This window comes from Fringilla coelebs, assembly GCF_963513975.1.
Source record: "Fringilla coelebs genome assembly, chromosome: 18".
Taxonomy (NCBI): domain Eukaryota; kingdom Metazoa; phylum Chordata; class Aves; order Passeriformes; family Fringillidae; genus Fringilla; species Fringilla coelebs.
This window is the reverse complement of record NC_140044.1, coordinates 11369613-11385049: the sequence shown is the minus strand read 5'-3', so window position 1 is coordinate 11385049 and position 15437 is coordinate 11369613. Positions and strand designations below refer to the sequence as shown.

The following is a 15437-nucleotide window of genomic DNA, read 5'->3' as shown; positions in this document are numbered from 1 at the left end:
GCCCAGCTGAGCACAGGCACCTTTCAGGAGCTGTGAGAGTGATGAGGGCAGCCCTGAGTCTCCTTTTCTGCAGGCTGAGCACCCCCAGCTACATCAGCAGACACCAGGGTAATGACAGCTTTACTATTGAATAACTCACAGATTGCTCCTGCTTGTACAGATTAGCTGGGATTGTGTCTGGCAGTGGGACCCAAATGGTTTCCAAGTTCTTCCCTGCCTGCCCCGCTGTCAGCAGAGATCCCCACGGGCCCTAGGACCTGGGAATTCAAAAGCAGGAATGTCATATTCATATTTTCTGGAAAAATCCCTTCACCCAGGGTTTTCCTCCTGGCAAGCTGAGAAGCCTCAGAGAAAAGGAAAACAATTCTGATCTCATTTGCTTCTCCTGTGTTGTGCTCACGTGTGGAATGTGTTTGGAGATTGTTCACCCACAGGTGATTGTTCCATTGGGTTCTGCTGGGAGTTGTTTTCACTCTTTGGCCACTCAGGGCCAAGCTGTGTCAGGGCTCTGGAGAGAGTCACCAGTTTTCATTGTTATCTTTGTAGCATTCAGTAAGTATCCTTTCTGTATTCCTTAGTACAGTATAGTGTTCTTTTATATAATATAGTATCATAAAGTAATAAATTAGCCTTCTGAGACCACGGGGCATCCCACAAATACAATACAGGAGCTGGGGCTTCTTCACTCCTGCATGCTGGAGGAGCCAGAACTCTGCTTCCCATGGAGCATGGATGAGCTATTGCCATGCTGGAAATTCCCCAGCCCAGTCTCTGTGCAGCAAGGAGCCTGTGAACAGGGACAATGACACACTGCGGGCTGGGCCCAATCTCTTCATCCATCTCCCCTGTCTGCCTGAACAAAGGCCCAGCCTGACACAGACAGGTGAGGGCAGCACATCTGAATAGCCTGACACCAAGCAAAATGACTGCAGCCCTATCTCTCTTTGTCAACTGTGTGAGTGGTGTTAAACAGACAGTGAAACCTGCCTGGGCTGCAGCAGCACAGAACTCCAGGGCTTTGTTAGCTGCCTGAGGAGGAAAGGAAAAGAAAAAAACCAGTGTATTTGAATGTCTTGCAAGCTCTGAGCCTGGAATAGTAAACTAGAAATAACAAGATTGCTATTATATATCATAATGGCCAAAAGCTTAGCAGGAATCAAAAAGGATTACTATTTCATAGAGTCAGAGAGACTATGAGGAGTTGTTGCTGTTTCTTGAAACAAAAGTGGATTGAGAGAGCTATAAAGCTACCTGCTCAGTACATAAAGAGTCCTCGAGGGGTGGAAGATAGAGGGAGATTTGCCATTGGGAATTAGAGGATTCTACATTGCAGGATGTCCCAAAAAGAGGTCACAGAGTACCAGAAAAGTTTGGGTTGGAAGGAAACTTAAAGCCCATCTAGTTTCACCCCCCTGCCATGGCCAGGGACACCTTCCACTATCCCAGGTTTCTCCAACCCAGGCACGTCCAACCTGACCTTGGACCCTTCCAGGGATCCAGGGGCAGCCACAGCTGCTCTGGGAATCCTCTGCCAGGGCCTCCCCAGGTCCTTATGTGGACATCAAGATATGAGGGAGGGGTAAAAAAAGAGATGTTCAAGATTCTTTTTAGCCTAAACAACTTTTTACACTCTGTTCCCAAAGACACCTGACACCATTGCCACCTGCTCATGCTCTCCTCCGCTGCAGCCACCCTTTGACCCAAGCAAAGAATTCACGTTTCACTTTGGTGAAACCATCTGCTTGCCAACATTCAGCACGTTAAAAATTCATTCTAGACTGGATATTTTATTAGTTACACCTTTTCCTAAAGAGTGACATGATTGAAATCTACACTTTCACCCAGGTTGATCCTGATTTACTCAATTAAGAACAGAACACATGGCCAGCATCTTGCCCCCACAGTGACTTTCAGAGGCCACTGCTGTGCCAGGAGCTGTGCTTCCTGGGATGCCTCAGTTTCTGACTTTGCTCTACTCTTCTCCTTTTATTTATTGCTCACATTGAAGGCTCTGGGGTCTCTAATCTCACCTTTCTCTCTCCCTCCCAGTGTCTACCAGCTGGTTGTCAAGGAGGAGAAGCTGCAGAAAGCCCGGAGAGCTGCGGACATCATCGAGTGCTTCTCTGTGCCAGTGAGCTACAAGAATGCCTCCAGCCTGGACTCCCCACACTACTTTGCAGCTGAGCTGAAGCCCATCAACCTTCCTGTCACACAGCCCTTCACCGTGGGCGACAACAAGACCTACAATGGCTACTGGAATGCTCCTCTTTCTCCCCTGAAAAGCTACAGCATATACTTCCAGGCTCTTAGCAAGGCCAATGGAGTAAGTGCAGGGAAAACTGAGCTGCATCTGTAGGTGTGACTGCCTCTCTCTGTCCTCCTCATCATTCTCCTTCCTTCTCGATTGGATGCTGGTTTAACTTCTCCTTCTTATTACCCTCTTACAGAAATCTGATGAAAATCAAGCATGCCATTACTTGTCCTTCACTCAAATCACTCCCTGATACTCAGATCCAATGAGAAATCTGTTGAGGACCCTGATTCTGTAAAGGCACATGTTGCCATGTGATTTACTAAATGAGACGCTCAGAATTTAGATTTTTTTTTTTTTTTATCCTTCAATAAGCATGAATGTGAGAGTAGGGGCTATTGTGCTTTTAAGAGCCATAATTACAGTATCTTGATAGTTCACAGTGCTTGTGATTTTGGAGGAGGTGTTATGAATTTGGATTACCTTGGAGCTTGCACTGGGCCATATCCTAATGCAGCACTTGTGGTTGGAAGTTCCAGCCTGAGGAAATCGGGGACTGTCTGCATCTCTGTCCTACCCCTCTGCAAATCTGTATTTTTATATAGCTTTACTCTGGGATATGGGGCTTAAAATGCAGACTGCCCAGGAAATATAGCCCACCCCACTCTCAGATTCAAGTGACACACACAATTCCACAACACACCTCACCACAGGAAAACAGGAGGCCTCTCTTCCCTCTTCTCTTCCAGCTGAGGGTAATTTGTGGCCTTTCACCTCTCCTGTTTCAGGCCAGATCCAGCCTCAGTGGATCACCTTCCTCCCCTTTGGCTCCCCAGCTGCTTTCCCTTCATATATAACACAAGAGAATTTGCCACTCTGGCCTCCTGAAGAGTCTTAGATCATTAACAAGGCATCACCAATTTGGGTAGCAGAGTCTGCTATTATTAGCATGTTTGCCACTGCTTTCAGAAATTTAATTTTAGCATAGATAAATTCTCTATGATGTCACCCCTGAGAGAGAAAAATGACAAAAATCAGTCAAAGGTGAACAGTGCAGGCTTTAGTGGCTTTTATACCTGAAATGTAGCTGCACGTTGCAGAGGACTGGGATGGTTTCACAGGCTGGCAGTGCCAACGAGTGTTCACAACACATCTGAGTGCTTTGCACCCTTCATTTATCACCATTTTCCTGCACAGCTTCAGCTGTGTGGCTGACAAGTACAAAAATCTCTTCAACACTGTGCTGGTTTTCACCTTGGTTTCCTTTCTAGTCAATACAGTTTCTTTCCAGCACTGCTCAATTAATTCAGTTTTGGATTTGTCTTTATAAAAGAAACTGTGAATATATGTATATGCTCTCTGTTTTTCTAGTTAGCTCCCCCATGTGTGATAGTTAATTGCTAGTGAATGCATCCCCAGGGAAGAAAAAACTTTATTTGCTTAAGTACAATAGAATATTCCATAAATGGGTTGTGAGGATGGAAGTGTAGGCTCCCCTTGGTGCTCTGGATTCAGGCAGCACTGGTGTTCCTGCTTTTCCTGCATCTCACCCTACATTCCAGGTGTTAAGGACTCAAAAAAGAATGACTTGCTTGGGCTGTCCTAACAGGAGAGCTTTTTAAGCAGAGGTTAATCAAACAGTCTGAATGCAACCATGCACAGTTCATGACAGGATGAGAAGTGTCCAGCCAGACACAGTAAATTCCTATTTGAGAAAGCAATTTCCTCCTGTGGTAATAATTTATATTTCTACAGGATATGCTTTATATATCTTCAAAATGTAGTGCTGTGGGTACAAGTATAAAGGAAATGCCCAAGAGTGGAATATGGACCTTCAGAGGAGTAGCTTCTGTTCTGATCCCCTCTGGTTCTTGGTAAAATCATGAAACACCCCCTTTCAAACATTAGGGTCAATTTGCATTCACTCTTTTGCAGCTGTAAATAGTAGGTTTTTCATTCCCAGAATTATTTGCAGGTATCATTTGTATCTAAGAGTTCTGAGTTTTCACTTGTCTGTAACCTGACCAGCTTTGAAAATCTTTGGGAAGGATTTCCAAATCCAGGTCTTGGAAAATCCTACAAATAATTATTGCTGCAAAATGGCATTTCCATCCCTGGAAGTGTCCAAGGCCAGGTTGGATGGGATTTGGAGCAATCTGGGATAGTGGAAGGTGTCCCTACCATGACAGTTCATTGGAACTGGATGGTCTTTAAGGTCACTTCCAACCCAAGCCATTCCATGATTTTTGATAAGGTAATTCTGCAAAAAGCCTACAACAATAACAACTTAGCAGTGTTCAAGTAGAGCCTTATGTTCCCTTACACATGAAAAAACTTCACAGAACATTGCCACTCATTTTTTAATTAGTATATTCCATAGTTTCATTAATCACTGACAGTAGTGGAATGATGAAATTTCTTTCCACACCTGGAAGCTGCAATGAGAGGCCTTCATGCAGTGAACCAGAACATCTTCCTTTGGAAACAGAGGGCTCTGGGGAGAGCTTAATTTCAAGAAACAGCCTGGATTTGGTCAAAAACCTTGATTAGGAGGAGGGTAGGAGTGTTGTAGGAGTTGTGCATTGTTTGAGCTCCTCTGTACACGGAGGGCTGTGCTCATTTGGTGTTCCCGTCTGCTCTGCAGCCATTAGCTCTGATTGTTACACTGAAAGGAACATAATTAACAGCTGGATGCAAAACAAGTGTGGCAAATTGCTGCAGAAGCAGATCACCAGCTCTTCTGCCTCCTCTTGTGCACTGTTGTAGTTGTCTCAGAGGGTGAATGAAAAAGCTGGGGCAGGCTGGATCCATCTCCTGGGCACTTGGGCGCACTTTGGTCACCGTGCTGCTGCCTCCAGAGTGGAGAGCAGAGCGTGGTGAGGCTGAATGCTTTTCAGCTTTGTTACACAAAACACTTCCAAATCATGTGAACCTCCCTCCTAGGCACTGCTAACAGCCAGATGCTGAGCTGGAATGTGCCAGAGTTTGAAGTGAGAGAGGGGAAGTGCACACAGAAACTGCAGGCTTAGTGGCCGTGGGAGTGAGAAGCACCATTAATTACTGCTTAGGTGATAGAAGGAGTCAGCACAAGAGGTGGCACAGGAGCAGAGGGGACATTTGGCTTGGCTGTGCTCTGGCAGGATCTCCAGACACTGTCACAGCCATCCAGGTAGGGATCTGATGTTTGCTGCTTGTCCTGGTGCCACCTGCTACAGATGGCTGTCTGACAGAGCATGAAGGTTTGCTTGTCTGGAAACCCTCCCTGAGCTCAGCCCCTTTAAAACTCCAGCCCTGCCAGTATTTTTCCCTCTGAAAGGGGAGGCCAGGTTGACAACCCCATGGTACTCCTCATCCTTACAGTGGCTCAATAATCAGACTGAGATGCTGCAGGTTTCATTGTCCCCAGGTCTTTTTCTGGCTCACTGCAGGTCTCTGGTTTCTGATCCAGCACCACAGTCTGATGGAGAGAATTTTTGGCTGCTGTGTGAAACCTGCCTGAATTTTTGAGCAGCTCAGAAACCAGAGCTCCTTAAAAAAAAAAAAAAAATCCTTTCTGGAGCTGCATTTTACCTCATTGAGTTAAAATGAAATTTGTAACAGCACAGTTGCAATCAATAACTCTTGGCCATTTTTCCTTTAAATGGGAGATGAGCAGGAGCCTGTGTAACACAGCTGGGAGTGATGGGGGGATGCTGCCAGCTGCTCTGCCAGCCTGGTGGTCCAACAAGTGACTGATGTCTTCAACCCAGAATTGTGAAAAGTAGCACTGCAGGAATCAATGAGAATATTATTTTTTTGAGGGAATGATAGACTCTACCAAGATTCCTATTGATTTTTTGCCTCTCTAATGACTTGTACTACATGCACAATCGGGCAGCTCATTATTATCAGGGGAGTTGAGGCTGGATTTCTTGATGCTGACAGGTCTGCTCACAGCACACAGCATTATTCTTCTGGGACATTTGGGAGGTATGGATAGAGCTGCCAGCAGAGAGATGCCATTCATCCCTCTGGAGATGGCCATGAAAAAAACAGGGAGGGTGAGTTCAGCACGAGCTGTGCTCTGAAAGATGAAATGGCACCAGGGCTGCCTGCATCACTTCTGTGAGCTACTAACCAGCTTTGGGGAGCTCTGTGCTCAGGAGGATTTGGGGTGTGGAGTTTATCCACTTACATTCACTCCTTCTTAATCTCATCCTGGAGGTGCTGGCACAGAAATAAAGCAGCTGTGGGAACACCTCACTCTTTGTGAGCCCCTGTTTCCACATCTGGTTGACCAGAGGATGTGGACCTGAGTGTTTTCTGCATAATAAATAAAATCCTCCTCCAGCCTACCTCATTTTTGAGAGGTTGAGAGGAGTGGGAATCCAACCATCAACTACTGATCATTGACATAACTTCCTATTGTAAATAATAAAAGCCCTAACCACTCTGTTAAACCTCCCTTCTTCAAATGACACAGATTCTAAAAAAAACCCTGATAATTGGAATAGCAATAATAGTCTTTGGAAAGAAATAGTAATTTCCTGAAGCTGGCAATAAAAATTATAGGGGAGTCCATTGACCCTGCACAGACATATTTTAAGACTGCAAACCACTGGCTGCAATGGGATAGAAAAAAAACACACACAATTTGGATTGGGAAAAATTTGAGGACCAAATAAATAACTCCTTAAGGCTGAACAAACCCATGGTGAAGCAGGTTGCCAACAAGTTCCACATTCAGCTCTGGCATGTGGGGAACTGAAGCTGGAACTCTCCAAGGGGAGAGTGGTGATTCCTTGTCTGGTCCTTGCACCAGCAGCAGATAAAATTCCCAGTTTGAGGTGCCTAAAAAACTCTGCCTGTTGTAGGGCAGCCCCCACGGCAGACCTGGGGACAGCAGGTCCTGCTGGGGCTGGCAGGGGGCTCTTCAGGCAAGGCAAGCTCTGTTTGACTGCTGCAAAGTCATAATCACAGCAAAGGAAAGGGAAAATGGTGGGTGTGAAAACAGATGGATGAAAAAGCTTCGCTGCTTTCATTGTTGTTTGTAGTCTGTAAACAGCAAGCTGTCAGTTTCAAAGAAAAGGGGGGGAAAAAAAAGATCATGTGGCTTTTTAGGTTGTGAAGATGCAGCTGTCACATAAACATATGTCCTGCTGCCCTCGTAGCCCTTTTCTGCAGAAAATTGTTCCCATCCAAACACTGAAGAGACAGAGGCAGAACTCATTTTGTTATCATCCATTTCACTCGAGTGAAATGTGCATTTAGGAACCTCAGTAATTAGTAGACAGCAGCAGCTCCTTTGCTTCTAAAATGAAAGTATGAAGCTACATTAAAAGAATGTTTTAAAAAGCCCTGGAAACCCGGGGGGATGCTAAAGCAGGCTCGTGGTGTGCAGTTTCCAGGCAGAGAGGGCTTGCCCAGCTCCTGAGCACAGGATTCTGTCCAGAGGGTCCCTGGGTTGTGCTGATGGTGGGTGCAGGTCCTCCACCCTGACACACAGGGCTCCTATGTGCCCATGCTCTGTGGACTTCCAACTAGAGCCAGGGCTCAGCCTTGGGTGAGGGTACCCCATCATCTTCTTTTACTCATTGGTAAATAGGTTCCAGCAAGCAATTTTCATGGATATGTTGAGGTTGGCATGTGGATGGGTTTGCTCTGCAGGGAGCTGTCAGGGTGTGGAGCATGTTGGGAAGTGAGGGTTGGGTCAGGGGCTGCAGGATGCAGTCAGGGAGTGTTTTCCTATTCCAGGATCTCAGTTAAAATGTGCCCATGTTGTTCCATTGCTGTTTGGTTGTAAAATGTCTGCCTTAACCTGGCAGTGATACAGAGCTGAAGCAGTACTGGCATCTTAATTTAATTTATTCCTGTGAGTTCAGCCATAGCATGAAACAGATATGCAGAATATGTTGGCTCTCTGGGTATCACTAAGATTGCTGTAGATACATAAGGCCTTGTGAAACTTCTGTGATACCATAAAATGGGAAATAAGCATTGCAGCCTTTGAAAGAATATTCAGAAATGACAGAAGAGACTGAATTTAGGGGAAATATTTGTTTTTGCTTTTTTTTAAAACTTTTACTATTATCTCTTTATTTAATATATTTCTTTCCATTGTTTTAGGCAAGCTGGATGGATCATTGATAATTACCAATATTGTTTATTCCTGCTTTGCTAGTGGCTAAAGAGAAGCACCTTGCAGTGATAGGACAAGAAGTAATGTGTACAAATTAAAAGATGGGAAATGTAGCTTAGGAAAAAATATTTTTAAAAAAGCATTGTCCCTGCCTATGGCACTTTAAGGTGCATTCCAACCCATTAACATTCTATGATTTTTACTGTGTACAAGAAAGCACCTTGAAGCAAAAATAATATTTTTCAGAAAACAAACATGATTGTGGGAAAGTGGTTTTTGGGAGAATGATTTGGTTGGGGTTTTTTTGTTGTTGTTGTTTTGTTGGTATTTTCTTGGGGGGAGGGAGAAATGTATTTATTTATTTTGTTTCTTCTTAAAAAGATTCATGCAAACTAACAATTCTCAGTATCAACTGAAGAAAAATAGAGTAAATTGAAAGGGATCTCATTTTTATCAGACACAAAATAGATGAGCAGTGGAAAGCAATGTAATAATCAGCCTTAATCCAGAATATGGACTAAATTCAAGTCTTTACACTTTAGCACCTCTGGGGGCTGGTGTCTGTGCAGGTCCTTTTATGCTTTCCTCCCCAGAAGATGCAATTTGAAATGGAGTTCTGGAGCCCACATCTTGTTCCTGTGGCTGTTGTTTTTGGCAGTGCCAGTTCTCCTAAGAGCTGTGGCCGTGTTCAGCGCAGCCATCAGTGGATGCAGATGCAAACAGAACAAATTCTGTCTTCCCAATCCCCCTGTGGGAGGGTCTCATGCAGGAATACACACATGTTCAAATGAGATCACTCTAGACTCCTCTTTTTCCAACACTGACTAATTTCTCCTGCTTTCTGTTACATTCTGAAGCCAGCAGAAAGCAAGAAATACACAAGAATATTTTCCTCAACAAAATGGGAGCCAATGCCCACCTACTTGTAGACTGCAAAAAATCCTGTCTCTTAATTTTTTATTTTACTCTTTATTGCTGATTTTACAGCTCACCTTGCTGTAGATCAGGACCTCTCTGTCTTCTGGTTCCCATCACTATGTGCAGAGACAGCTCTGAAAAGAAATCTGTGTTTTTCCTGCTCCATACATCCCAAGCAGCAGCAAAGACTTTGGGTTTGCAGAATAAAACCCCATTTTTAAAGGGGGTCATTCCAGCTGGTTACCCACGAGGCAGAGGGGAGTGGGGAGCTCTGTGGTGACCCTGCAGTGCCAGTGGTGGTGCAGGTTGTGCAGGAGAGGTGATTTTGGAGGGACAAAGGGGTGTAACCAGAGATGTCTCTGGTTTGCTGGGATGAACAGGGCTTCAGTCCCACTCTGGACTGGGAAATAGACACAGTTTGTCCTCGAGGATCCAGGAATTCCTTAAGAGGGTTTGAAGGCCAGGTCAAAGGGAGGGTTTATCCTCCTGGGTATCTCATTGTTCTTAGGCTGCACACAGTGGGGCTTATATCCAGATTGTGTGGCAGCACAGAAAGGGATCAGAGGGAATTGCTCCTGTGATTCCCAGCCTTTCCCAGCATGGATCCTGCAATCATCCCCTTCCTATGTGTAACAAAAGCACGAGGAGAAAGGCACAGTGTGTGTCTGCTCCAGCCAGGGAAGATTTGTCACAGATGGAGCAATTTTCTCCAAGAGCAAATCCAGATTTGCACAAGGTTTGTCCAGTTGTTTGAGGATGGAAGGAGGTGCTCAGCAGAGCTCTGCTGGGCTGTTGTTTCCAGAGCACAGACAGCATCCATATTAATGGAGCATTGTCAGCACAGTAATTTATGCTGGATTCATTACACCTGAGACGTGCAGAGGCATAAAGTGCTCTGCAAGCCTTGCAGCAGATTAGTGCCTGACAGAGGCAGCTCTTTAACAGGCAGCACATCCCATTTGGATGGCAGTCACAGGCTGGGCAGCAGCAACCCCTGCCAGGAAGGGCTGTGCAACGAGGAGCTGGGGACTCCACAGAGGTTGTGTTTGCAGCAGAGGTGGCCTGAGAAAGCTGCAGAGTCTGAGCTGTTTGTGAAGCCAAACCCAACATTTGGATCCAAGTCCTGTTTCTGCAGCTCTGCCGGCTCCAGGGTGGATTGAACACAAAGCTCTGGGTTTTGTCCCAGCCCTGCAATGAGGAGCTGCAGTGGTGAGGGTTGTTAGAACAGCCTGTTTGGCAGAGGCAGCAGCACAGAATGTTGGTCTGCTCCACATCCATCAGAGAGCTGAAATATTCAAATTACTTTTTCAGTGTCTGTTTGCCATGTGTTTAAATAAATACCCAATTTGCAGAATTTGCAGTAATGGTGCATGAAAATGAGATGTACAGTGGCGTGTACTTTTGACCCAAGGCTTGTCAGTCTATTACAGAGCAGGTCATTTAGCTGGGAAATTCTATTAGCTAATCAGGCACTTGTGTGGGACCCATCACTCACACATGGAGCGTGGAGAAACGTGCTGTCACTCCCAACTTTTCAACACTTAAGAGAACCCACTGCAAGCAAGTCCAGTAGTGTGGAGTGTTTTATGCAACAAAAACTGTTGGTGGTATTTTCAAAGATGAAGTGCAAGAAAAGATATATGTGTATTTTTAGTGGCTTTTTAAAGGAATGTGTGTTTACTGTAGATGGGCAAATTACACGCTGTGATGTTTTCCTATATATTTTTCTTGTGTTTTTTTTTATTTTTCAGGAAACAAAAATCAACTGTGTCCGGCTGGCAACAAAAGGTATGTGGGTCTCTCTTTCCTGCAAAACACAATACCAGAAATGTAAAAACTACAGTGGTGGCACAACTTGATTACAGTTCCTAGCCAAAGAACCAACCTCTTTATTTCCTCTTTTATTTTATTTTTTTAAAAAGGAAGATTGCCAAGGCAGAACAACAATTTCTAGGACCACTCCACTTTATTTGTGGCCTCTGTTATTTTTTTTAATGCAGGGTATAATTATTTGTGGTTCCTCCTTCCCCTGGTTCTGTTGACAGCTTTTCTGTCCTGAGGACTGTTCTTGCTGTTGGCAGAACATCACTGAAAAAGTGACATTAACTTCCCATTCAATTTGTTCTCTCCACAACTGTACAAAGTAGATAAGAGGAGATCTGGTGTAAGCCTAACCTTGTACACAGCGGGGCACAGTTCTTACATCATGCCATTTTCATGGTCTAATTGAACAAACATTCCTGATTTTCATCGTGGTGAGCTCAGAACAGACCGAGCTGACAGGTCACACAGAGCAAACCCAAAACAGCCCCAGGTTGGCTCACAAGGTGTAGGGACCAACAGTGACAATGTCTGAGCTCCTTCTCAGAGTTTACAGCTGCTTTTAACAACTCCTCTAAAGATCTCAAAACCACCCCAGGGGCTACTTTTCCAGAAAAGATGTCAGACACCGATTTGTTTGTAGCACAGAGCAGCTGTAAAAAGATTTCCCCAACACATGTTGTAGTCTGCCAGGGAGCTGTGGGGAAATGCTGGGGTGCTGCCATGGGCTGTGCTACAGATCAGTCTCCATTCCCAAACTCAGCTTTTACCAGCTTGTGCTCTTGTTGCTTTGCTGAAATGTGAAATACATGCATGGCTGCCTGTGGAGGCTTTGAGAGTTCACTGAAAGTGGCAGGAACCCAGAAATCCTTTGAGGCACCATCCCATTTTTTCCATTCTTTTCCATCTGTTTTGACCTGTGGCAGAAGTTAATGACCTCAAGGTCCTTTCTCCTGATCCCTTCTGCATCTGCACTTGCAGAGGAGTTGGGAGGGCTCAAAGAAACCCCATTAGCCATTTGAGAGAGCATTTTCCATCCCAGGCACTGGGGTGGCAGTGACTGGAGCTCCCACCTGTGCAGGTGTTTTCCCTGCTCAGGCTCTGTAATGCAGACTGGTGGGGCTGTAAGCAGTTGTGTCACCACTGGAAGCTGAGGAGAAGGAACCATTTCTCCCATTTCTCCTTCTCATCTGTGACTTTGGTGCTCCCCATACCCTCTTGTTCCTTTCCTGTTTAAAAGTTCCTTGTAAAATCTTTATTTAATTCATTCTCTGGGTTGCAATCATTCTATGTGTCTCAGTCTATGTGTGTCCTTCCTCTCAGTTCTCTCAGCTGGTAGGAGTGGGACCATTTCAAATACCTGATTTTGGCTTTCTGGTGGTAGAAAGAGCAAGAGCAGGACTGGGTGAAATGAATCCCCACAAGCTTTTCCAATAGCATGGTCTCTTCTTGAGATCAGAGATACTGCATTAATTAATTTTTGGAAACCAGTAGTTCCTTCCATTTCTGTCACTTCAGTTGTTCATTTTTCTGGAGCTGGTGGAAGAATGTTATCATGCTAGCAGAAAAGATATTTGCTGTGTGAATATTCAAAACAAAATAACTTACACAGCTTGACATTCTGACACGACCTTTTGTTTGCACTCTCTGACTTGGGTACCTCAGCAAAGTGTCCTGTCAGTGTTTGACCTTCAGTTGACTTCTGCAAACTGAGATAATTCCCATTAACCCTGTTAGGTCACCAGGAAGAGTCACTGAGCCACCCAGTCAATGAGCCCCCTCCTTCTGTTGGTTCTGAATGTCATCTCTTTTTAGAAAAAAAAATCTCTTGCTAGGATTAATTTAATAAGAGACATTAAAGAGATGGGTAGAGCCTGAGGATGTCTAGAGCCACTGCTTTTTGGTGATCTTATCCTTTAGGTTTTTTCCTTTATTGACTTGAATGGAAAAGGACAAGAAATGATGGTAGTTCTAGTGTTTATTCTCGCTGTCTCAATTCATATCACTTTTGATTTATATCACTTTTGGTTCATATCACTTTTGATTTATAGGTAGATATCTTATTCCTCTGTGAGCAGTGCAGAAATCTCTGTGGAAATTCTTTTCCTCTGGCCCTGGCTCTGAATTGCAATGCTGTAATTCCCAGTGCCTGGCCCTCAGCACGCAGCTGGAATGCCCCAGCTGTGGCTGATTTGAGGCAGGTTCAGCTCTCCAAAGGAGCAGGGCTGGGTGATGGTAATGTCACAGGAGCTGCCACAGCTACAGCTGAACCAGCTGGTTCTGGGGGCTTTCCCACAGTTTCAGGCTTCCATATGCCCTGAGGATGCATTCCCACCATACATTAATTCCAAATGGATTAAGGGACCAGCCCCTGGAGAGGGGGGCTGTACCTGCCCTCTCTCTGCAGTGGGCAATGCACAGAGACACTCACAAAATTGTGATTACACCATGTCCTGATCAAAGGCCAATAGCTGGAATGTTCTGGATAACCCCCTGTGTCTGTGCTGTCTTCTGTCTGCTCGTTATGTTGATTATCCTTAATGGCATTGCTCTGTATTCCCCTTCATTTCCATTGGTGTTTGGCTGAGGATAGAGTGAGCAAACCTGAAGTCTGCCTTGAACAGAATCATCAGAGCTGCCAGTGAGGATGCCACTGTGCTGTCTTTGATAGGGATCAGGGAAAAAAATAACCAACCTTATTTTGGAGTCAGGCTCAATCTCAGCATTAAAAGCTCTGCTTGAGTTGGTACCAGAGGGGGAAAAAAAAATTGATTTGATGCAAGTAAATAAATACATACTACTGGTGCCAGACTAAATGTTCATTTTGGAATAGAGGCTTAATTTTCCCATTCCTAGACATTTGTCACTGCAGCAGCTCCATTAGCACCAGTGAAAGGAGTTCTGATTTACACCAGCCACAGCAAGATTGGGATCCAGGCGGGTTTAAGCAAGGCAAGAATTCCCTTGAAGTACTGGATTAACAAGGGCACCGAACGTGAGTGTGGGAGTAATTAGGCAGTGAGATGTGTTAGGCATGTGTTGCTGGGGGATTGTAACACATCCTGGGTGTTGCTGCAAGGCACCTGCTCGGAGCTGAGTCTCTTTAATTACTCGAGAGACGCACGGGGCTGCTCCGCCGCCTCTGCTCCAGCTGGCTGCCAGGGAGTTTGCTCTCTGTGTCCCACTGCCCCAACAGCAAGAAAACCAAAGCAAAGTGACTTAAAAAGTGGTTTAATCCACTAAAAAAAAAAGGAGTTTTGGAGCTTTCCCAGCTTTCTTTCCTCCTCTTTAGCCAGAAATAGGCTGCTCAGATCAGCCCCTTTCAGCTCAGCCCAGCTCTGTGCAGGAGCTGCTTCCCAGCTCTCTGGTGGTGCTCTCTCTCCACGGTTCTCTGTGCGCTGCTCCTGCTGGGATGAACTCGATCAAATCCTTTTGTATTGGGTTGTTAAACGTTGGGAGGAGGGGGTGCCATCAGCATTTCAGAGCAGCAGGTCCTCCAAAGCAGAGCCAGTGGGTTCCCAGCTGGGCCAGCACATGCCCTGAGCTCCTTTCCCTCCATCCAGCGCCTCCAGGTGAGGCTGGGTGCCCTCCATCCAGTGCCTCCAGGTGAGGCTGGGTGCTGTCTGTGGGAAGGGCCAGTGGCAGGGACTCTCCCCCAGCCCTTGCTGGGGTGACCTTGGATGATCCATCAAAAAGCTCCCTGCGTTTGTCCACTCTGTGTAGCCATCCCCCACTCTGCCAGCATGTAAAACATTATGAACCTTTTGTATCCACGTATGTTCTTTATTTTCAGATTCATCGGTCTCAGATCTCTTGCCACTTCCCTCCTCACATGGGCTATTCTCTTTTTTTTTTAATTACTGGACTAATGTTATCTTTCACAGCATTAGGCACTCGGATGCATCTCATTAACATAAAACAGTCTTTAAAAATGTTTATAATTAAACCCCAATTTACCAGCTCTCTGCCATACAATTTTCATTCAGATGAGTTATTTATAGGTTTTGCCATTTGGTTTCCTTGACAGCATTTGTTTTAATATGTCCCATTCTTTCTGAATTAACTGACTTGTTCTCCCTGTCTTAAAGCAACATATTTATATCGACACTTTATTAGAGAAAATTGCAACCTCTTACCAAGAGAGAGCGATTACCTCTTGTATTCCTAAAGTGCATTAAATTAATTTCACAGTGTAATTGAAACCAAGGCAGAGGGCTCATTAATGGTTCCTTATCTCTCGATACTCATTTCTTCTTTCCTTAAAATGTGAGTTCTTGCAAATGAAAGAATGGAACTATAATAACCATTATGAGGTACATTTTTATTTTT

The 15437-nt window shown here is 45.0% G+C and overlaps 1 protein-coding gene across 1 annotated transcript in view; it reads left to right on the top strand.

Annotated features, from left to right (window-relative positions):
- PTPRT (protein tyrosine phosphatase receptor type T) overlaps nt 1-15437 on the top strand; it is a gene marked incomplete at its 5' end in the record, with an annotated part of 453063 nt that overhangs the window by 357850 nt on the left and 79776 nt on the right. The window contains 2 exons of the mRNA XM_084218107.1: nt 2050-2323; nt 11039-11075. Of these exons, the coding sequence (XP_084074233.1) occupies nt 2050-2323; nt 11039-11075 (311 nt within the window). The remainder of the gene's footprint in view (nt 1-2049; nt 2324-11038; nt 11076-15437) is intronic.